The sequence below is a fragment of the Camelina sativa genome, chromosome 15 (assembly GCF_030686135.1).
Source record: "Camelina sativa cultivar CO46 ecotype springtype chromosome 15, ASM3068613v1".
Taxonomy (NCBI): Eukaryota; Viridiplantae; Streptophyta; class Magnoliopsida; order Brassicales; family Brassicaceae; genus Camelina; species Camelina sativa.
This window is the reverse complement of record NC_141894.1, coordinates 847,484-867,562: the sequence shown is the minus strand read 5'-3', so window position 1 is coordinate 867,562 and position 20,079 is coordinate 847,484. Positions and strand designations below refer to the sequence as shown.

Below are 20,079 nucleotides of genomic sequence, written 5' to 3'. Positions count from 1 at the left end.
AAATTGAATAAATTAATTTGACAAAAAAAAAAAAAAAAAATTGAATACATTATAGATTAACTGTAGCAAAATAAATAATTCCATCAACAGATCAAAGATTACAAAAATTTTAAAAAGACAAGTAAAAAAACAATGTCCTTTTCCAACAAACAAACAAAAAATAAGACAATGAGAGAAGTTCTTGACTTGTTCTATGTTTGGCTCAACTGTACTTTTTGAGTTTCTTAGCCAATCTCTGTCTCCATGGACCAAAGAGAGAGAGAGAATTTTTGAGAAACCAAACCTATTGAATCATGGGAAAGTGAAAGATCCTCCGATTTGAGTAGAACCAGCAGGTGGATTAATGGCGACCCATAGGAGAGATATGGTGATGGCAACAAGTCCTGACCAAACATAAACAATGGTTGGTGTCCTTCCTCTTCTTCCCATAAGCCCTTTAGCGAATGGATATAAATGAGCAAGCACCCAGAAACTAAAGAACACTCCTCCAATCAATTTACTCCACTGCGGAATCACACTGTATATTGTCCTGCTAAACCCTACCGCGATGGCTATTAGATTCACCATCATGATTGTGATCGGTGGGATCATGAGTGATGTCCATTTCACAACGTAGAGATCAGCGAACTCGTCGTCCACGTCGTCTCCTCCGGATTTAGATGTCAATGTGAATGAGATTTCGATTCCAGCAACAACTTTGAGCAGTCCTTGGATAACCGCAGCTAAATGAGCGCTTGTTCCTCCAATGAGCCAGAACTGTTCGTTTCTCCACCATTCCTCTAGTGAGATTCCTGACCATTTGATCTCTAGGAGAGCAAGCAAGCAGAGTGTGATGGAGATGGTTAAGAGGTAGATAAGGAATGTGACATTGAGTGTTTGGACTATGAATTGCCCTGAGAAGAGTGAGAGCGCAGGGAGGAAGCAGTAGACGATGAGGAAGATTGATGTGAACGGGTAGATTCCAACATTTAGGTAAGCAATTCTCTGTAGGATTTTCATTCTCGGGCTAGCGAGGAAGGCGTTGTTTCTTGAGAAGAAGATCTCGACAGAGCCAGTAGCCCATCGGAGAACCTGGTGCAACCTATCCGTCAAGTTGATAGGAGCTGTGCCACGGAAAGCATCCCGTTTTGTCACACAGTAAACTGATTTCCAGCCTCGGTTATGCATTCTGTAACCTGTGACCACATCTTCCGTGACAGATCCATAAATCCAACCAATCCGAGATCCCCACTCGGTTTTATCCTCATACCAACAAGAGATGACGGCTATGGCTTCTGCCACGGTTGATGCATCAAGAAGCTCACGAGGTATGGTGAGAGCACCAGGAGGTCGTCCGTTTTGCACAGCTGGATGATCTGCAAGAGGACGGCCTTGGAACTCTGCGACTGGGATTGAATCAATAAGGAAAGTTGAGTTTCCAAACTTCTTTGGAACCAAAGAAAGATTCATCTCTTCATCATCATCCGAGTCACCACCCATTCTCAAAGATCTGTTTTCTTCAGGGACACGGCTTTTCTTCTTCTTGCGAGGGAAGCAGCAACTGCAGAATCCAGGATGGTGTTCTTTAGCCCGAGGCGGATCAAATCCGTACAATGCGATTCTTCTAAAGAGACAACCCGTTCCGACATAAACCGGACCCATCAGACCATCAAGAGCTCTCATGTTCACATCAAAAAAGACAGTATTGTGATTTGCATATCGATCTGACGGGTCAATACCTTCAAACCGTTGCGGGAACTGAACGTAGCAAAGCCTGTCACCGCCTCGATCCATCATGAAACACATTCCTTCTCTCAATGCCTGAGAGTTGTATATGTAATGATCACAGTCAAGATTCAGAATGAATGGACCGTTGGACATAATTGCAGAAGCTCGGACCAGCGCATTCATGGCTCCTGCTTTCTTGTTATGGTCATAACCCGGTCGCTTCTCACGCGAAACATAGACAAGAAGAGGAAGACGAATGTCAACATCTGTAAGATCCATGAACCCTTCAGATACTCCATGTAATGGCTCATCACTAGGCGGCTTCAACATCACCTGCACTTACCAAAATTTTGAAAAATATTGATATTAGAGGCGGCAAAGAAACTGAACCAAACCAAAAGTTTGTTAATCCCAATTCAACCAAACTCCGGCTTCAGTTAAGTTTTGAATGAACTACAATGCTCCAAACCAAATGAACATGAAATAACTGAATTGAACCGAAATGTACCTGAATGATACCAGCATGGTCACTACGGGTATGATCAGGACCAGAATTTAACCAAGTGCCAGGCCAATGAGTACCATCAGCCATCCATGTAGCTTTAGGAATCTTGACTGGCTCTACTATTTCATCGTCTCTGTTCTGTCTCTGCAGCTTCATGGCCTTAATCTCTTCCCTTGCGTGATAAGCATCAGAACGGCGCCTAATAGAGTCAGGCAAGCTGTTGATCCTAACCTTAAACTCATCATACTCACGCTTGACCTTTCTCCGATCCTTAACGAAATCAGCCTTCACCTTGTTCTTGTAAGGATCTCTTTTCAGACTAAAGTATGAGTCTGGATTCCTCGGCTCGATATTGTGTTTACGACAGAAAGGAACCCACATGTTTGCAAAACTTGCTGCTTCAGCCATGGCTTCAAATGTCAAAAGTGCTCCTCCATCATCTGAAACATAGCAAGCTAGCTTTTCGACAGGGTAGTCAGCAGCGAGAATCGATAAAATGGTGTTGGAAGTGACAAGAGGAGGTTCTTTCTCCGGATCTGCTGTAGATACAAACATATCAAGTCCCGGGAGATCAGATTTCCCAGTCGGGTTGCTTGGTGTAGGTGTTTCAAATTTTTCTTTAAGAACATTGAGATCCGTAGCTCGGTTAATAGGACACAGCTTTGGAAGCTGATCAAGAAGCCAAGAAAAGGCGAACCAAAGCTCACAAACCACAGACATTCCCCATAGCCATATTGCATCTTGGTTTTTGTGTTTAATCCTCCACATTAAGAACAACGCAAGAACAACAATTCTGATAAATATCAAAAGCCTGCACGAGTAAATCAAATGTGTCAGCGAAAGTTTGAACAAAATGTAAGCGGTCTGGATATAAAATTTTGAAACAAGAACAAACTTTTCCACCTGTAAGGACTAATAACAGCTGCAGGAATCTGCAGTTTCCTAGTAAGTGGTCTCCACGGTCTGCTCATCAGATCCTGCGGTCCCATACCCTGTCCACCATTCCCATCCTTGTCCCCAAAGTTCCCGTCTTTTGTCCAGAAAGCATTTCCATAACCGTAAGTCCCAGTAGTCTCAAACAACCACCTGTTGTGATCGAAATCCCCGGTTTGACTCCTCATCAAACCAGACTTAGTCGACTTCATCAGTGACAATCTTCTCTCCATCTTCGACCCACCCGCTGGTGGCGGAAGCATAGGCCGTTGCTGCTGCTGCCCTTGCCCCTTGTTGGTATCAGCAAAATCCGCCAAATCAGTGTTCTTGTAAGGCTCCTTACACCCGGGACACATCCCGTCTTGTTTCACAGCATCCGCAAAGCAATCCCTACAGATTTTAAAATCACACTCACAAGGAAGAAGATCTTGACCTCTCCCATCACTCATGACCTTGACATCACAGCCATGAATGGCGCATGAAGAGCCTTTGGCACCGGCCATCTGTGGGTGGCTAGTCGTTGTCTCGATCACTTTGTCCATAAGATGAGCACGAGTGACGCTGTTAAAACCGCCAGTAAACAAGGAACTAGACACGTACTGCTCCTCAACCTTCTGAGAAATGGAAGGATCCATGGGTTGGTTATCAGGAGTTTGCGGAATCTGGACGGTATATAAGTCAACACTTCCGAGTTCGCTATCGAGATCATCTCTCGAGTAGTTGACATAACGTCCAGAGTTTGTCCTGCGGGCAAATGTCACAGAGTTTGACGGAAGCGGCTGCTGGTACCTCCCAGCTTCAGCAGCATCAGAGTTGGATGATAGATTGGATCTACTGTTGGTGAAGTGATTATTATTAGACGCCATGGTCTAAATAATAAACAATATCCACCGGACTTTGTAGCCGGCAGATCCCTGAAACAAAGCAAAACCAATAATGATCAAAATCTCTTCTAGTCATTGTTAACAATTTTCACAAGATCTTAAAGGTTGATGATTATTTATAGATCTAATAAGCTTAAAGGAAGAACAAATCTCATAGTAATGTTCAATAAAGACATGGAAAAAGACAATGATCATTGTTTCACAACCCCACCAAAAGCTTAAATCTGAAGCTAAAGAGGGAAAATTTAAATGACTTAGCTCAATTTTAAAACTCTCAACTCCCACAAATATAGCTTCCCATCAAAATCAACATTCAGGACTAAATAAGACGATCTCACACACAAACTAAACAAGAAAGCAAGGATGTAAGAACAGTACCTGAGAGGCTGTAACAGAGCAAGGTTAAGCTTCAGATCTTCTTCACACGATAGGAATTATAGAAGAAGAAGAAAAAGAAGAAAAGGGCTTTAATTAAATTGAAGAAATCGATAATGAATAAAAGAATGTGATCGTGTAGCCCAAACTAGTTAAGGAGGAGAAGAGAGAAGAAGAGACGAGGAAGGGACTTAGTCGTGAGCAAATACATCAGCACTACTACTGCTTTACTAATACACGTTATGATGGCAACAACGATAACCCCCCAATTTTTTTATTCTCTGGAGAGATCTTACCATTAAAATAATGAATATAAAACAAAAAAATGGAAGAAGGAAGACGAGAGGATGAAACAAGAAGAAGAAGAAGATCCAAAAGATCTCACAGCTCTCTATTGAATTTCTTTTTTTTTTTAACTGAAAAAAAGATTCAGTAGCTTTTGAGACGGTAACAGTGAAGGACGACTGTCAAAACGCCGGCGAGCGAAGAAACCGGCGGAGAATTTTAGTGTTTTTTTAACCTTTTGGAATCCTTTTTGAGTTTTGGGTTTTCGGACAAGGTAGCGAATTAAAAGGTCTCATTTTTTTTTATAATTATAAAATACGCGTTCGTTTCCATGTAAATGTAATAGGAGGAACGAAGGGTATTTTAGGAAATTCAAAGGGATTAAGGGAACGCGTAAGCAACTTAAGGGTATTTTGGTGATTTAAGTGTATTTAACGTGTGTGTGTTTTTTTTTTTATAATACACGGTCCGCCAATCACGCATGTGTTATGGGATGCAAAGTTAACACACCACCCCCCCCCCCCCCCCCCAAATAATACTGGTTTAAGATTTTTTACTAATATCATCAAAACCAACTTGGTCTATCCACCTAATATGTAATGTAAAAGAGTTAAACCATCACATTCACGCGGTTATCTCGGTGGTAATATTGTTCCTGCTGCTATCGACATCAAAACCAATTCATAAACTGAAGACGTTGGTCCTATTTTATCCCTTCCTTCAACCGGTTTAATTCGATGGTTTTCTTCTCTATAAATGTGACTCCTCAATAGCCAGCCACTTCGGTCCTCAAAATCAATTGTTTGTGGTCCTGAATTGATTTGGTTTGGTTTTGGCCGGTTCTAACCAAGAATACATTTCTTGTGTGATCGATCGTGACAAAGAAAGAAAGTCAAGTAACATCTTTAACAAAAAAGTAAGTCAACTGAAAGCGAATCTATTTCTCTTAAAACAATCACCTGACAAAAGATGGTAAGAACAAAGACAAAAGACACAAAAGTAAACAGATTCAGAGGAGGTCAGTTTGGTTTGAGACGGTTTTCAAGCCGATTACACAAAATTGAACCCATGTCAAATATTTTCCAAGGGGACTTTTGGCAAAAAAAAACTATGACCTTCTTTCATTGTTTAATCTTCTTCATCAAGTTGACTTTGCAACTAGATACCTCGTTGAACTCTTCTATCATCCCCAAGATGACTAAAGCCAATTCAGGGTCGTTTTTGAGCTGTGCAAAACTATTCTCATCCATACAGATCTTCATCTCCTTCAGAGATGAAAAATAATCCAGGAAATGGTCTATCATGTGCATCTCTTTCATTGTTCCTCTAAACCCTTGAATATCTATCTCTTTTACCGGACAAGATTTGAGCGAACGGCCTTTGTCCTTCCGATAAATGCAATCGCAGACATCCCCACATTTATCTGTCACATGGTGCACAAGACCCTGAAAGCAGAAACAAGACAACAAAGGTTTATTGTTAGTGAACTGTATCCTTAACACATGTCATAGGTCCAAGTACTTTTCCTGGTTTATAATTTCACCTCAAAGACTAGAACTTCTAAATGCGGACAGTTCCTCAGAAGAACAGGCATTGCTTGCCATCCTCGGCCCTCGTGACTCTTAATAACTAACCTTTTGACGTTGTTGAACACGGGCATCGATTCACAGCACAGAGAAAGCACCTGAAAACAAGGAAAAGAAACCAACTATAATGCTCGCTCGTTCCAAGGGACGGATAGCTTAGGACAGAACACATCTCAATAAGAGCTTTGGTTCCAGTGATTTCGCAATTGCAATATATCATTAACGAGACTAGAAAGAAGAAAATAGAAAGGTGACCTCGAGAGTATCAAAATACAAGTGAAGTTCCTGAACATGTTGTATGCCATTCATGAGCTTCACCACATTGCCAAATTTGAGAACAACATCACCCTCTAGCAATTCATCATTTGGCACTCTTATCCGCTTGGCTTGTTCGTTGGTTACAGCAAGTATGATACGAGCACTGACTAAGTTTTTCATATTAACTAATGGATAGTCCTCGGCAACTAAATCAGAGTAGCCAAAGTAAAGCAGACTCGGAGTATCAAAAGATATGCTCTTTGGATTCGGATAACTTCTGAAGCCGGTGGCGTTAATAGCTAGCCTTTTGATTGATGCACTAGACACAGTTTCATCCGAACCTATCCACTCCATATCTGTCAACAGCAATCTCTCAAGCACAGGGAAAGAAGGAAGCAGCAACTCAAACTTAGTATCACAAAAGATCTTATCTGCATCGATATCAAGACTCTTAAGCATTGGTAAAGAAGTGCCTTGAGCTCCAGTCCACCAGTAGATACCAGATTCACTTTTTAATTTCAGATTGACTAGTGTCTTAGAGACGAACAACTCTTGAGGCAGGTCATAACCATACCCTAAATCAATGGTGAGATCAAGGTCCGATACACCACGATTCAGCACTTGACTTATCCAACGATTCAGACGAGATTCACAAACACCATCTTTACACTTGAGGGAGAGTTTACGAATGGGAGAGTTGCCCTGCAAAGCCAATACCATATCCACAAAACCCATTAAGCTCTCAAGGATACCGTCTCTTTCCCGCTTACCCTCTTCCGGATGAAGAAACTCAGAGTCATTAAAGTCAAGATTAGGGACGAGCGCGAACAGGTTACCCCACTTCTTAGAGAGAACAGAGGTTAAAGCTGCCTCCTTTGTGGTGAGGAAGGACAGTATGTGACAACGAACCTCGTCTGGTAAACTGCTCAACAGATCCATCTTCTCTCCTGAGAGAAATATACACTACGATCGCTCGCTCGCTCGCTCCTACAGAGGCCAATCTCCAAGAGGACGACCAACACTAAACACTAAAAATTAGGGCAATGGAAGGGTCAGTGAGAGAAGAGAAGAGAGACTGAAGTAGACTGAGTACAGAATTTAGGGGTATTTTCGGTATTTTTGATAATTATTATTAATGCGTTTCACTTTACTGGTGTAATTACAACTTGTTAGTAGTATTATAGTAGTAATTAGGAGAAGTAAACACCAAGTAATTATCGTCAAATAAAAATCAAAAACGAGTTATACAAGTGAAGTGACATACATATATTTTCAATCCTAAACTGAAAATTATAACCACTATACGACTTGCTCTAACGTAACCAACAATCGCTTCTGCAAAATTCTCCGACTTGAAACAACATCAAGATTTACTCTAATGTTTATGGCAAAATCTAGTGAAACCAACAAGTTAATGATCAAACTGCAAATACACACATAAAGATAGAGTCTAGAGGATGAAAATCAATCAGTAACCCTTAGGTCAATTCGTAGTTCAAACACAATCAGAAAGTTTCGAGGAATCAAGCAAAACAGGCGTGAGAATGAGTCTGGCCGAGCCAAGGATAAGGATATGATACATAAGACGAAATTCGGAGGAGGCCTTCTTCTTCAGAGATTTCTAATCGACTTCTTATCCAAGTATAGCTTGACATTGCAACTGTACATCTCGTCGTACTCTTCCATCTCATCCAAGACAAGTTTAGACACTTCAGGGTTGTTCATAATCTGTGTAATACCATCTTCTTCAACATAAATCTTCATCTCCTTCAAACACGAAAAGTAGTCCAAGAAATGCTCTATCATGTGCTTTTCTTTCATTGTTACTCCAAAACCTTTTATCTCTACCACTTTCACTGGACAAGATCTGAGCGAACTGCCTTTTTCCTTTCGATAAATGCAGTCACAAGCATCCCCGCATTTATCTGTCACATGGTGCACGAGACCCTGAAAGCACAAACGGAGACAGCATATATGGTTATTGTGGTTACTTGTAAAGTATGAAGTTCATGCTTTGTCCAAGTAGTTTTTGATGGTTTGTATTCCACACCTCAAAGATTAGAATTTCTAAATGTGGACAATTCTTTAGAAGAACTGGCACTGCTTGCCATCCTCGAGCCTCATCACTGTAAATAAGTAACTTTTTGACGTTGTTGAACACTGGCATCGATTCACAGCATAGAGAAAGCAACTGAAAACAAACAAGTAAGAAGTAAGAAGTAAGACAATCCTCCCCAAGTAGTCATGTTGCCGTTACTAATATTTTGACAAAGAAATAAAAGCAGAAACTGACCTCGACGGTATCAGGACACAAGTGAAGTTCCTGAACGTTTTGTATGCCGTTCATGAGTTTCACCACATTGCCAAAGTTGCGATCATTATTTGGCAATCTTACTTGCTTGATTTGATCGCCATTTGTTCTAAGGGCGATTCGAGCGAAAGTCAAGTTTTTCATATTGACTAATGGATAGTCCTCCGCAACAAAATCAGTGTAGACAAAGGAACGCAGATTTGGAGTATCAAAAGAAATACTCTTTGGATTTTGAGCGCGGAAGCCGGTAATATGGAGCGTTGTGAGAGTAGCACTTGAGACGGTGTCATCAGAATCTATCCACTGAATATTAGACATTTGTAAATCCTCAAGGACAGGGAAAGAAGGAAGAAGCACCTGAAGCTTATCATCACAAAAAACCCTTCCCGAGTAAACACAAAGACTTTTAAGCATTGGTAAAGAAGTGCCTTCAGCTCCAGTCCACCAATGAATACCAAACGCACTTTTTAACTTCAGATTGACTAGTGTCTCACTCACGAACAACTCTTGAGGCAGGTAATAACCATACCCTAAATCAATGGTGAGATCGAGGTCTAAAACATCACGCTGCAGCACTTCACATAACCAACGATTCAGACGAGCTGGAGAGACACCAGTTTCACACTTGAGAGAGAACTTACGAATGGGAGAATTGCCCTGCAGAGACAATACTCTATCCACAAAATCCATGAAGCTTTCTATAATTCCATCTCTTTCCCGCTTACCATCTTCCGGATGAAGAAACTCAGAGTCATCAAAGTCAAGTTGTGGGACAAGTGCAAACAGGTTGCGCCATTTCTTTGAGAGAAGTGATGTCGACGCTGCCTCCTTTGTGGTAAGGAATGACAATACGTGACAACGAACCTCGTCTGGTAAACTGCTCAGCAGATCCATCTTCTCTGCAGACAAAAATACATACACAACCCACAAATCAATTTACCAAAAACCAAACAGTTCCACATAAGTAGTAGAGCGATTTGTTTATATTGAGACTCAGAAAAACATCATACCCAAAAAGATATAAATGATTAACTAGGTCACCAACCTTGATACAGAGGCCAATCTCCAAGACCAACAGTGAAATTGCAAATTTTTCGCAGCACTAAATTAGGGTAATGAGGCGTCGGTGAGAGCAGAGAGACTGAGTGCGGAATAAATCTTATCTAAGTTTGCTAGTGTGATTTGACGTGTTACTGTTTTCTTTTGTAAACCACCAACCAAGTAAATATCGTTCAAACTTCTAAGATTAACTAAACCAGTAGAGCGAAAATATATACAAAAATTCATCTGAAAAAACTAAAACCCACTTAACGACTTGCTCTCTAACTATCATGTAAAACAAAGTTGAGAAAGTTAGGAACATCACGCGGCTTAGACAAGACATGAGTCCAAAGGCTCGGAGACTGTGGAGTCTAGTTGCCAACAATCATCTACAAATTCTCCGACTTGAAAGTAAGCTTCATGTTCACCACCTTTTCCTGATATCTGCTCGTTGCAACAATATCAAGATTTAATCTAGTGAAACCAACAAGTGATAATCAAATGCCAAGAGTGTTTAATGCACACAATAAGAAGTCAGAAGATAAAAATCAGTCATGAAAGTATTCAAAAACAATTAGAAAGTTTCTGAGGGTTTAACCAAAATAAGCATGACTATCAGTCTGGCTGAGCCGAGGATTTTTTAAGCAGGATATGATAATTAAAAGATAGATACACATAGATGAGATAAAGAAAAACAAAGCAAGGATCTGATAAGTCAAATTCCGAGGGGGCTTTGTTCAAAGACTTCAATGTTCAGTACACTTGTCACACGGCTCGTAGAGTTGGACATCGCAACTATATAAATCCTTGTACTCTTCTATCATGTCCATGATAAGATCAAACACTTCAGGGTCGGTTCTAAGCTGTGAAGGACCATACTCTTCACTACAGATCTTCATCTCCTTCAAACATGGGAAATTGTCCAAGAAATGCTCTATCAGGTGCATCTCTTTCATTGTTTCCCTAAACTCTTTGATCTGTATCACTTTTACAGGACAAGATTTGAGCGAACGGCCTTTTTCCTTCCGGTATATGCAGTCACAAGCATCCCCGCATTTATCTGTCACATGGTGCACGAGACCCTGAGAGCAGAAACGAGACAACAAGGTTACCTGTAAGTACTATACCGCATGTTTTGTCCAAGTAGTTTCATGGTTTATAGAATTCACCTCAAAGTTTAGGATTTCTAGATGAGGACAATTCCTTAGAAGAGCAGGTACTGCTTGCCATCCTCGGTCGTCGTCACTCTTAATGCCTAACGTTTTGACGTTGTTGAACACAGGCATCGATTCACAGCACAGAGAAAGGACCTGAAACAAGAAAAGAGCAAAAACACAACTATAACATCTTGCAACCAATATATATCTCAACAAGACCCGAAAGAAGAAAGTAGAAAACTGACCTCGAGAGTATCAGAATGCAAGTGAAGTTCCTGAACATTTTGTATGCCCTTCATAAGCTTTACCACATTGCCAAATCGGAGAACAACATCATCATCTGACAAACTGTTACTTGGGGCTCGTATCCGCTCGATTTGATCTTCATCTACTCCAAGGATGATTCGAGCCTTAAATAAACTTTTCATATTAACCAATGGATAGTCTTCAGCAACAAAATCAGAGTAGGCTAAGGAAAGCAGATTAGGAGTATCAAAAGAAACGCTCTTTGGTTTTCGACAGGCTTTAGGGCCGGTGGCGCTAAGAAGTAGCTTAGTGAGGTTTGTACATGACACGGTAGAATCTATCCACTCAACACCAACCAATCGTAACTCCTCAAGCACAGGGAAAGAAGGAAGCATCAACTCAATCCTATCATCACAAAAGAACCTCCAAGAGTCAATATCAAGACTTTTAAGCATTGGTAAGAAAGTGCCTTTCGATCCAACCCACCAACGAATACCACCAAATTCAGTTTTTAGTCTCAGATTGACTAAAGTCTCACTAACGAACATCTCCTGAGGAGGAAAGTAATCATCTTCGAACTCGATGGTAAGATCAATGTCCGAGACACCACGCTGAAGCACTTGAGATAACCAACGATTCACACAAGCTTGAGAAACACCACCACTTTGACACTTGAGAGAGAACTTACGAATGGGAGACGTACCTTGCAAAGCCAATACTCTATCGACAAAACCCATGAAGCTCTCAAGTATATCATCATCATCATCATCATCATCATCATCATCATCTGTATCCCACTTACCCTCATCCAGATAAAGAAACTCAGAGTCGTCAAAATCAAGATTAGGGACAAGTGCAAACTGATTGCGCCACTTCTTTGAGAGAAGTGATGTCAAAGCTGCCTCCTTTGTGGTGAGGAATGACAATATATGACAACGAACATCTTCTGGTAAATTGCTCAACAGATCCATCTTCAAATCAATTTCACCAAAACAGTTCTAAGAGCGGTTTGATTCAAAACCTAATAGCTAACAACAACAACAACGCAAAAAGAGCAAATTGATTTTGAGACTGTGACACCTAAAACACCAACGACACTGAAAAATGCAAATTTTCACACAACCTAAACTAACACTCCAAATTAGGGCTACTCCTCATTGAGGCGTCCAGTGAACGAGTGAGTCGAAGAAGAGAGAGAGAGAGAGAGAAAGTGCTTGTAATTTTAAGATTTTTTTTTTGTCAATAAATATATTAATTGTGATTACTTAACGCGTGTTACTGTTTGATGAGCAAGTAAACATTAAACCGGAACAAATTAGAACATTAAACCGGAATGAACATTAATTGTATTGCAATCCCGGAATGGACATTAAACCGAACAAATTAGAACATCTACACGACTTCAATCTTGAAATCACCCAAAAACAATTGGAAAATTTGGCAAAACAGGTGCGACATACAGTCTTGCCGAGCCGAGGATAGTTAAAAGATACACACAGGAAACTAAAAAACGAAACAAAGATCTGATAAGTCAAATTCCGAAGGGGCTTTGTGTAGTCGACGTGTGAGACACGTATAGGTGGACTTTGCAACTATATAACTCCTTGTACTCTTCAATCATCTCCAAGATTTCAGACACTTGAGGGTTTTTTCCAAGTTGTGTAAGGGTATCCTCTTCAATGTAGAGGTTCATCTCTTTCAAACAGGGGAAATAGTCCAAGAAATGCTCTACCATGTTCAACTCTTTCATTGTTACTCCAAACCCTTTAACCGTTACCACTTTCACTGGAGAAGTTGTGAGCGAACTGCCTTTGTCCTTGCGATAAATGCAGCTGCAAGCATCCCCGCATTTATCTGTCACATAGTGCACGAGACCCTGAAAGCAGAAACGAGACAATAAGGTTACTGTAAGTATATATGAAGCTGCATGTTTTGTCCAAGTAGTTTTCATGGTTTATAGTTTCACCTCAAAGGTTAGGATTTCTAGATGTGGGCAATTCCTTAGAAGAGCAGGCACAGCTTGCCATCCTCGAACATCTTCACTGTAAATACATAAAGTTTTGACATTGTTGAACACTGGCAGAGATTCACAGCATAGAGAAAGCACCTGAAAACAAACAAGTAAGAAAAAACCCCAACCAGTTTTTACAATTAACAACAATATAATAGCAGCAGAGCAGAAAGAAGATATTATATAATACCTCGAGAGTATCAGGACACAAGTGAAGTTCCTGAACATTTTGTATGCCATTCATGAGCTTCACCACATTGCCAAACTGGTGAACGACATCATCCTCTAACAGAACATTATTTGGCCCTCTAAGTCGATTGATCTGATCGTCATTTGTTCTAAGGACGATTCGAGCCAGAGATAAGTTTCTCATATTGACTAATGGATAGTCCTCCGCAACTAAATCAGAGTAGACTAAGGAAATCAGATTTGGAGCATCAAAGGAAATGCTCTTCAGATTCTGAGGAGGGAAGCCGCAAATAAGTAGGTTAGTGAGGGTTGCACTTGACACAGTTTCATCAGAATCAATCCACTCCATGTTAGCCATTTGTAAATCCTCAAGGACAGGAAAACAAGCTGGAAGCATCTCCTGAAGCTTATCACCACAAAAAATTCTCCCCGAGACAACACAAAGACTTTTAAGCATTGGTAAGAAAGTGCCTTCAGCTCCAGTCCACCAGTGAATACCACAAGTACTTTCTAATTTCAGGTTGACTAGTGTCTTAGAGACGAACATCTCCTGAGGCAGATAAACCTCTATGATATCGATGGAAAGATCAAGGTCCGACACACCACGACGCAACACTTGACAAATCCAACGATTCAGACGAGATTCACAAACACCATCTTTACACTTGAGGGAGAATTTATGAATGGGAGAGTTGCCCTGCAAAGCCAATACTGTATCCACAAAACCCATGAAGCTCTCAAGGATACCGTCTCTTTCCCGCTTACCCTCTTCCGGATGAAGAAACTCAGAGTCATCAAAGACAAGATTAGGGACGAGCGCGAACAGATTGCCCCACTTCTTAGAGAGAACCGAGGTTAAAGCTGCCTCCTTTGTAGTGAGGAAGGACAGTATGTGACAACGAACCTCGTCTGGTAAACTACTCAACAGATCCATCTTCTCTGCTTCAAAGAAATATACACAATGTTCCTAAGCAAATCAATTTTACCAAAACAGTTCCACTGGGACTACTACTAGAGAGAGGTTGATTTAAAACCTAACACTTTTAACAACAACGCGATATAGTATAGGAAACTCACCCAGAGCAAAATTGATTCTGAGGTTGTGACTGTCAAAAGACCAGCACTCCAAATTTTGAGACCCCGAAGCTGAAATTGACTGAACCTGCAAATTTTTGTGGCACTCTCTCAAGTCGTCTTCACAAAATTGGGAAATTCTCGTCTAGTGAAGAAGAAGAGTAAGACGTTGTAGGGTATTTATTTAGGGATACTTTGGAGATTTTATCAATAAAAAATGATAAAACTAATGTTTAATTTTGCTCGTGTGATTAAACTTTGTTTATTACTGTCTACAGTTATATGTTTAAGGAGATTAATTGGAAGTTTGGAACGCAATTACTTAATAATACATGTTAAGGATAGAGATATCCGGGTGCCCCCAAACACCATAACTATCGCCGCCGATATCGTTGAAGAAGAAGAAACAGACTTTTTTGTCCACTGCTCAGCCGCCGGCCCGGAAGATTAAGGTAACGTATCTTCCCATTATTGATTAATCCTCCCTCGTAGATTAGTTTCTCTTGATCGGTCTCTCATGTTTCATTAACTACCTTCTCTACCAATCAATCCCTTACTCTGTAGCTCTCTATCGAATCAATAGCTCCGTTCCCACTCAGCTTTTTTGTTTTCCACATTGATTGATTAATTCAACATTGTTTGAGTTTAAATGAAAAGTTCTGGTTTTTTTGTTTGTTGAAGGATGGTGGATTTGATGTGGTTAATAATAAGTGGTTTACTTGTTGGAGCTGCACTTGGATATTTCATCAGCACTTTACAACTAACCCGCAGAATCTTTGTCTCGTCTTCCAAATCTGTCGCCATAAATGCAGGACTTAAGAAGAAGACTCAATCCAAGGAACCTCTCCAGATAGAGAAACTCGCTGATATACGAAAAAAATTCAAAATGGTTCCTCCTCCTTGTCTTTTGCATTATTGTACCACAGACACCAGAATTTGAATGTTTGTTGTTGTTGTTGTTATCTATCTGTGTAGGTTTTGGTTGTGAGGAATGATCTTAAAATGGGTAAAGGGAAGATTGCAGCTCAATGCAGGTGATTTTATCATCAAATTCTCTTTTTAGTTTTCAATATCATTTCTTAAATTTCCATTAACAAGTCCTCTTTTGGTTTGCATTATATATATATATATATATGTAGTCATGCAACTTTAGGTTTATACAAGAAACTCCTGCAACGGGCACCAAGAGCCTTGAACAGGTACATCACACCATGTCATAGTAGTCTACTTCAACTATTTTTTTTCTTCTTCATAGGCTACAGACGAAATTAACAACTTTTGGTTTGTGTTCTCTTCCTATCAAAAATTGATTGTTATTGCAGATGGGAATATTGTGCTCAGCCAAAAGTTGTTGTCAAAATCGAGAGTGAGGAACAGATGCTAGTTCTCCAAGTGAGTTTACTAAACTTGTGTTGTTATTGCTGAAGAAATATTCTTTGCCCTTTGCAAGATCTTTTGTTGACTGTTTACATGTTTCTGTATTAACAATGTTGTTTTTACCAACAGGAAAGAGCAAAGTCCCTTCAACTACCAACCCATATCACCATTGATGCCGGAAAAACACAGATCGCTCCAAGTGAGTTTCCCATAGTCACTGTCATTTGGAATTCAAGCCAGTCTCAAACTTTAAAATCCTACTTAACCATAGTCTTGACAATAGAAGAATCTAATGTGTTACTTGTTCTGTTCTTTTTTTCCAGATTCAAGGACAGTAATGGCTATTCTTGGTAAGTTATTATCATCTATGAGTTAAGTAGTAGGAAATATCATATATTGTAGATACAAGTTCTTAATAAGACTGGTACTTATGCAGGATCCGTTGATAATGTTGATGAAGTTACAGGTGGACTAAAGCTTATGTAATAACTCTTGGATTTGACAATTATCACAATGTGGCTGGCTGAAGGGAGAGCATGTTATTTTTTCGACATTTCTCGGTCACAAATCTGTTTCCCCTTGTACATGTACCACAATTACTAGAAGATAATTACCACAATTAATTTTTAGATAGAACTGTACACTTTATCTTACTAGAAGATAATCATACGACAGTGATGGCTATTCTCCAGCACGCGGTGAAGAAGAGAAACAGCGAGACGCCATGGATCTCAGATTCTGCATTAGGGTTCGCTCTCGGAATTGATTCTCCCTCTCGTCTCTGATTTCCTTCAAAAGGGGGGGGGGGGGAAATTATATTTATATGGTATACATCCTACTGACAATAGAAGAATCTAATGTGCTACTTGTTCTGTTCTTCTTCCAGATTCAACGACAGTGATGGCTATTCTTGTTTAGTTATTCTTTTGTTTTGTTTATTTAAGGTCCTTATGTATCTAACGCTGAAGCAAACTCGAAACGTGTGGAGAAGGAAAATGAAGAGGTAAAAGAAAAAAAAAAACGAATTCTTGAGGGGAAGACGAACCAATTTTTATCATTCTCATCATCTTTGATCTTCTGTTTTTTTTTTAGGTGGTAAGGACTTATGAGAAACACTTAGAGCGATTGGAAAAAGTATTGGTCTCATATGGTAGACCGTCAGAACTCGATGAGAAGCAGAAAGAGTATTATAAACATAACTTAGAAAACAAGTCTTGTCAGATGATCTCTCTGATGCGCTTTTCTTTTGTTTTTGCTATTGAGAGACCTTCCTTCATTATCTCTATGTAAACTAAAGTGGTTAATTCTAGCGACGATTTAGAACTGATTCACACGCATAGCAGCATCGCAAAGTATTATTTTCCCCCCTAAAGATCGTAACCAACAATAATAGCTTTCTCTTCAAGCTATCGAAATTTCATCAAAGAATATATGAAAATTGTGAACAACACAAATATTGTCTTTCCTTGGAATCATCACGCCTACTACTACACACATATACTTCCAAAATGTCTTTGATTTGAGGATGAAGCCAAAAACAAAAAACAAAAAACAAAAAACAAAAAACAAATATTTCAAACTATTTTTCATATTTATATGTACCTTTGTTTCTTCAACCCCAAGCATTATCAAATGCAGCTGAAGTAATCGCCTGAACAAACTCTTGGAAATCGATACAACCGTCGCCGTCTCGATCTGCTTCCTTGATCATCCCGGTTAACTCCTCCGCCGTCAACGCATGACCTAGCTTCGCCATCGAGTGCGCTAGCTCCGCCGCCGTTATGTAACCGTTTCCGTCGCGATCGAACATTTTGAAGATGGCTTTGAGCTGTTCATCCGTGTAAGGACACTTTACCAGATCCGGCTCGACGAGAGCGACGAACTCAGAGAACTCGACCAGACCGTTGTTGTTCCGATCTGCTTTATGGATCAAGGTGTCGAGCTGGTCTTGACTCGGCTTTAAACCGAGAGATCTTAGGAGTGAGCCTAACTCGAGCTCCGTCAAACTCCCATCCTTGTTCTGGTCAAATGATCGGAATATCTCCCGAAGCTCCGCTAATTGCTCGTCGCCTAGTCTCGCCGGCGCTGGTTTCCCTCCGTCGTCGCTCATCTCGAATCTGATTTTGAGTTCGGTCAAGCTTCAATGAACGTTTTATTTATTTTCTTGGTTTTTAGATTGATTTTTTTGTATCTTCTTGACAGAGTCAACGACAGGTATGAATGAGATTATGAATTAGACAAGATTGATTTCTTATTAATGTGCAAGCGAATAACTTTTATTTTTATTTAAATCATATAATTGATTGAGGATGGAATTCGAATTCGAATTTTTTAACGATTAATTATTCGAACCTACCTTACTATTGAAACGGTCAATGGTTGTTCGGTGGAGGCAAAAACAGTCGTGCTAACTCCTAATTAAACGTTACATTTTGCACTTTGGCACTTTGACAATACAAAAAAAGTTATTTTTTTCTCATATATAAAATATTTTCGACATTTGTAGCTAAGTATGTATGAATCAGATTTTACATGCATGATTTAGCATGAATGTTCAAAAAAATTTCCATAGTAATTTTATATCCGTAATATATGGTCTTCATCAATTCTTTTTAACAAATAGTACATGTTTGATAATGTCACTTGCAGCGGGAGCTCCCCATGCTCAGGCCAAACGCAAACGCGGTAGAGGTCTTGTCCGTCGCCAATATCCAAAGCCCGCGCGCCGATGATCTTGACCATGTATGTGAAAGTAGGCGACGGTTTTACCTTCACTCCTATGTTCGTCATCTCCACCTCCATCACCTTTTTCTGAATCTTCGGCTGTCCACTCATTGTCTAAGAAATCTGTTTCGTAATATGATTATCTCAAAGTTTTATGATTAGGAATAACCTCGCAACCTATCAAAGTGAATGATGAATTATATCTTGTGATTTACATGACTATTTATACAAGCAGAGAGAGTGAAAAATGTAATTAACAACAGCAAAAAAGGTAAAAGAAAAAAGTGATCCACCAGCTGGAACCTACGATTACATGAATTCTTGTTGTTCATATAGGTTTAGGACGAAAAAAATATGTTTTGTTTTTTTCAAAAAGTTAACAATGATATATATATATATATATAGATGGTTACCCATAAGATATGTAGATGGTATGTATTTTTAATTATTTATATATTTATATTATTTGTGACTATGATAAAATCATCTATATTAATATAAATTATTTGATTGTTTGATACATTGAGTATAGCTTAAATTAAATTCTATATAAATATAGATTGTAGGTGTGATTGTTTATATATGGCAGCAAATTAGTTATTTTTGGTTTTTTGAAATGTTGAATAGATATTAACAAAAAAATAAGCAAAAGATATGCTAAATATAAACAAAACATAAGAAAAATATTTGTACGTATGTGTTTTATAATGTATTAATTGTTTGAAAGTAAAAATGAAAAACCACATCAAGTTGAAAATTTACAACTACACTAACAAAATATTAATGTGACAATAAAAAATAAATGATATGATCTATATGATATTTGAGAGTATTTTATGTGTTAATACAAATAAGCATTTTGTTAGTTAATTAAAAATATATTTCGTATAAAATTTTAATACAAGTTCTCAATTTTCATGTGGTTTTTCATTTTACTTTTAAACATTTAATAAATTATATAATACTCTATTAATGCAAATAAAAAATTAAGAAATATAAAATCAGAAGAATTAATGACAAATAAAATATTATAAATTTTTAAAATAAAAAGTACATGAAAGTTAAGATTATGTATTTAGTCTGAAATGTGTCGAGAAAGTTATTTATATTGTGCATTAGTTTTCCACGGCTTTTTTTTTTCTCACTTTCTCAACGCATTATATTTATTGTGCATTTGATTTGTAATGACGACGTCATTGTTTCAGAATTCTTCTTTCCAGCTTTGTTTGAAATGGATGGTCGGTCTATGATGACGTCATTTTTTCTAACAGCTTTGAAGAAGAGTAATTCACTAATTTGGCTTACTCTTTTCCAAAATTAAACATCAATTGCATTTTAACAAATAACAATGTGCTACTTTTTTAAAAAGCCGTGAAAAACTAATTAATTATTTGGTACATGTTTAAGCCATTTTAT

The 20,079-nt window shown here is 38.9% G+C and overlaps 7 protein-coding genes across 10 annotated transcripts; 1 reads left to right on the top strand and 6 right to left on the bottom strand.

Moving 5' to 3' along the window:
• Positions 1 to 30: 30 nt before the first annotated feature.
• Positions 31 to 5,024, bottom strand: LOC104763931 (cellulose synthase-like protein D3). Its single transcript, XM_019237220.2, has 4 exons — positions 4,408 to 5,024; positions 3,116 to 4,059; positions 2,216 to 3,023; positions 31 to 2,040 (listed from the first exon to the last, which is right to left on the bottom strand). Exons 2-4 carry the CDS (start codon positions 4,009 to 4,011, stop codon positions 292 to 294), a joined length of 3,453 nt encoding a protein of 1,150 aa, XP_019092765.2. The 5' UTR covers positions 4,012 to 4,059; positions 4,408 to 5,024; the 3' UTR covers positions 31 to 291.
• A 586-nt stretch (positions 5,025 to 5,610) lies between these two features.
• LOC104744392 (F-box protein At3g03040-like) lies at positions 5,611 to 7,740 on the bottom strand. The gene is made up of 3 exons (XM_010465445.3): positions 6,531 to 7,740; positions 6,233 to 6,373; positions 5,611 to 6,134 (listed from the first exon to the last, which is right to left on the bottom strand). The coding sequence occupies exons 1-3, from the start codon at positions 7,470 to 7,472 to the stop codon at positions 5,811 to 5,813; spliced, it is 1,407 nt and encodes a 468-aa protein (XP_010463747.1). The 5' UTR covers positions 7,473 to 7,740; the 3' UTR covers positions 5,611 to 5,810.
• Positions 7,741 to 7,885: 145 nt separating this feature from the next.
• On the bottom strand, positions 7,886 to 10,154 carry LOC104744391 (F-box protein At3g03040). 2 transcript variants are annotated; one of them, XM_010465443.3, is made up of 4 exons: positions 9,890 to 10,154; positions 8,827 to 9,743; positions 8,584 to 8,724; positions 7,886 to 8,480 (listed from the first exon to the last, which is right to left on the bottom strand). In XM_010465443.3, the coding sequence occupies exons 2-4, from the start codon at positions 9,736 to 9,738 to the stop codon at positions 8,145 to 8,147; spliced, it is 1,389 nt and encodes a 462-aa protein (XP_010463745.1). In that variant the 5' UTR covers positions 9,739 to 9,743; positions 9,890 to 10,154; the 3' UTR covers positions 7,886 to 8,144. The 2 variants fall into 2 exon arrangements, with proteins under 2 accessions (XP_010463745.1, XP_010463746.1); XM_010465444.3 differs by having other exon boundaries at positions 8,827 to 9,738; positions 9,890 to 10,038.
• A 271-nt stretch (positions 10,155 to 10,425) lies between these two features.
• LOC104744390 (F-box/LRR-repeat protein At3g03030-like) lies at positions 10,426 to 12,551 on the bottom strand. Its single transcript, XM_010465442.2, has 3 exons — positions 11,288 to 12,551; positions 11,055 to 11,195; positions 10,426 to 10,967 (listed from the first exon to the last, which is right to left on the bottom strand). The coding sequence occupies exons 1-3, from the start codon at positions 12,257 to 12,259 to the stop codon at positions 10,632 to 10,634; spliced, it is 1,449 nt and encodes a 482-aa protein (XP_010463744.1). The 5' UTR covers positions 12,260 to 12,551; the 3' UTR covers positions 10,426 to 10,631.
• Positions 12,552 to 12,603: 52 nt separating this feature from the next.
• LOC104744389 (F-box protein At3g03040) lies at positions 12,604 to 14,875 on the bottom strand. 2 transcript variants are annotated; one of them, XM_010465440.3, is made up of 4 exons: positions 14,566 to 14,875; positions 13,490 to 14,427; positions 13,255 to 13,395; positions 12,604 to 13,164 (listed from the first exon to the last, which is right to left on the bottom strand). In XM_010465440.3, the coding sequence occupies exons 2-4, from the start codon at positions 14,420 to 14,422 to the stop codon at positions 12,820 to 12,822; spliced, it is 1,419 nt and encodes a 472-aa protein (XP_010463742.1). In that variant the 5' UTR covers positions 14,423 to 14,427; positions 14,566 to 14,875; the 3' UTR covers positions 12,604 to 12,819. The 2 variants fall into 2 exon arrangements, with proteins under 2 accessions (XP_010463742.1, XP_010463743.1); XM_010465441.3 differs by having other exon boundaries at positions 13,490 to 14,430; positions 14,566 to 14,705.
• Position 14,876: 1 nt separating this feature from the next.
• Positions 14,877 to 16,570, top strand: LOC104744387 (uncharacterized). Of its 2 annotated transcripts, none has more exons than XM_010465439.3 (8): positions 14,877 to 15,014; positions 15,244 to 15,451; positions 15,538 to 15,596; positions 15,702 to 15,761; positions 15,885 to 15,954; positions 16,069 to 16,138; positions 16,263 to 16,289; positions 16,406 to 16,570. In XM_010465439.3, exons 2-8 carry the CDS (start codon positions 15,245 to 15,247, stop codon positions 16,423 to 16,425), a joined length of 513 nt encoding a protein of 170 aa, XP_010463741.1. In that variant the 5' UTR covers positions 14,877 to 15,014; position 15,244; the 3' UTR covers positions 16,426 to 16,570. The 2 variants fall into 2 exon arrangements, with proteins under 2 accessions (XP_010463741.1, XP_010463739.1); XM_010465437.3 differs by having other exon boundaries at positions 16,376 to 16,570.
• Positions 16,571 to 17,333: 763 nt separating this feature from the next.
• Positions 17,334 to 18,164, bottom strand: LOC104744386 (putative calcium-binding protein CML18). The gene has a single exon (XM_010465436.2). The coding sequence runs from the start codon at positions 18,047 to 18,049 to the stop codon at positions 17,552 to 17,554; it is 498 nt and encodes a 165-aa protein (XP_010463738.1). The 5' UTR covers positions 18,050 to 18,164; the 3' UTR covers positions 17,334 to 17,551.
• Positions 18,165 to 20,079: the final 1,915 nt, after the last annotated feature.

What these genes read in the sequence shown, in the direction of transcription:
- LOC104763931 (XM_019237220.2), bottom strand. Translation starts at nt 4,011, where the DNA reads ATGGCGTCTAATAATAATCACTTCACCAACAGTAGATCCAATCTATCA. An exon ending in GCTGTTATTAGTCCTTACAG is followed by an intron (nt 3,024 to 3,115) that starts GTGGAAAAGTTT and finishes TTACTCGTGCAG; the next exon opens with GCTTTTGATATTTATCAGAA. An exon ending in ACCATGCTGGTATCATTCAG is followed by an intron (nt 2,041 to 2,215) that starts GTACATTTCGGT and finishes TGGTAAGTGCAG; the next exon opens with GTGATGTTGAAGCCGCCTAG.
- LOC104744392 (XM_010465445.3), bottom strand. Translation starts at nt 7,472, where the DNA reads ATGGATCTGTTGAGCAGTTTACCAGACGAGGTTCGTTGTCACATACTG. An exon ending in TGTATTTTGATACTCTCGAG is followed by an intron (nt 6,374 to 6,530) that starts GTCACCTTTCTA and finishes CCTTGTTTTCAG; the next exon opens with GTGCTTTCTCTGTGCTGTGA. An exon ending in TAGAAGTTCTAGTCTTTGAG is followed by an intron (nt 6,135 to 6,232) that starts GTGAAATTATAA and finishes TTCTGCTTTCAG; the next exon opens with GGTCTTGTGCACCATGTGAC.
- LOC104744391 (XM_010465443.3), bottom strand. Translation starts at nt 9,738, where the DNA reads ATGGATCTGCTGAGCAGTTTACCAGACGAGGTTCGTTGTCACGTATTG. An exon ending in TGTGTCCTGATACCGTCGAG is followed by an intron (nt 8,725 to 8,826) that starts GTCAGTTTCTGC and finishes GTTTGTTTTCAG; the next exon opens with TTGCTTTCTCTATGCTGTGA. An exon ending in TAGAAATTCTAATCTTTGAG is followed by an intron (nt 8,481 to 8,583) that starts GTGTGGAATACA and finishes TTGTGCTTTCAG; the next exon opens with GGTCTCGTGCACCATGTGAC.
- LOC104744390 (XM_010465442.2), bottom strand. Translation starts at nt 12,259, where the DNA reads ATGGATCTGTTGAGCAATTTACCAGAAGATGTTCGTTGTCATATATTG. An exon ending in TGCATTCTGATACTCTCGAG is followed by an intron (nt 11,196 to 11,287) that starts GTCAGTTTTCTA and finishes TTCTTGTTTCAG; the next exon opens with GTCCTTTCTCTGTGCTGTGA. An exon ending in TAGAAATCCTAAACTTTGAG is followed by an intron (nt 10,968 to 11,054) that starts GTGAATTCTATA and finishes TTCTGCTCTCAG; the next exon opens with GGTCTCGTGCACCATGTGAC.
- LOC104744389 (XM_010465440.3), bottom strand. Translation starts at nt 14,422, where the DNA reads ATGGATCTGTTGAGTAGTTTACCAGACGAGGTTCGTTGTCACATACTG. An exon ending in TGTGTCCTGATACTCTCGAG is followed by an intron (nt 13,396 to 13,489) that starts GTATTATATAAT and finishes GTTTGTTTTCAG; the next exon opens with GTGCTTTCTCTATGCTGTGA. An exon ending in TAGAAATCCTAACCTTTGAG is followed by an intron (nt 13,165 to 13,254) that starts GTGAAACTATAA and finishes TTCTGCTTTCAG; the next exon opens with GGTCTCGTGCACTATGTGAC.
- LOC104744387 (XM_010465437.3), top strand. Translation starts at nt 15,245, where the DNA reads ATGGTGGATTTGATGTGGTTAATAATAAGTGGTTTACTTGTTGGAGCT. An exon ending in TACGAAAAAAATTCAAAATG is followed by an intron (nt 15,452 to 15,537) that starts GTTCCTCCTCCT and finishes CTATCTGTGTAG; the next exon opens with GTTTTGGTTGTGAGGAATGA. An exon ending in GCACCAAGAGCCTTGAACAG is followed by an intron (nt 15,762 to 15,884) that starts GTACATCACACC and finishes TTGTTATTGCAG; the next exon opens with ATGGGAATATTGTGCTCAGC.
- LOC104744386 (XM_010465436.2), bottom strand. Translation starts at nt 18,049, where the DNA reads ATGAGCGACGACGGAGGGAAACCAGCGCCGGCGAGACTAGGCGACGAG.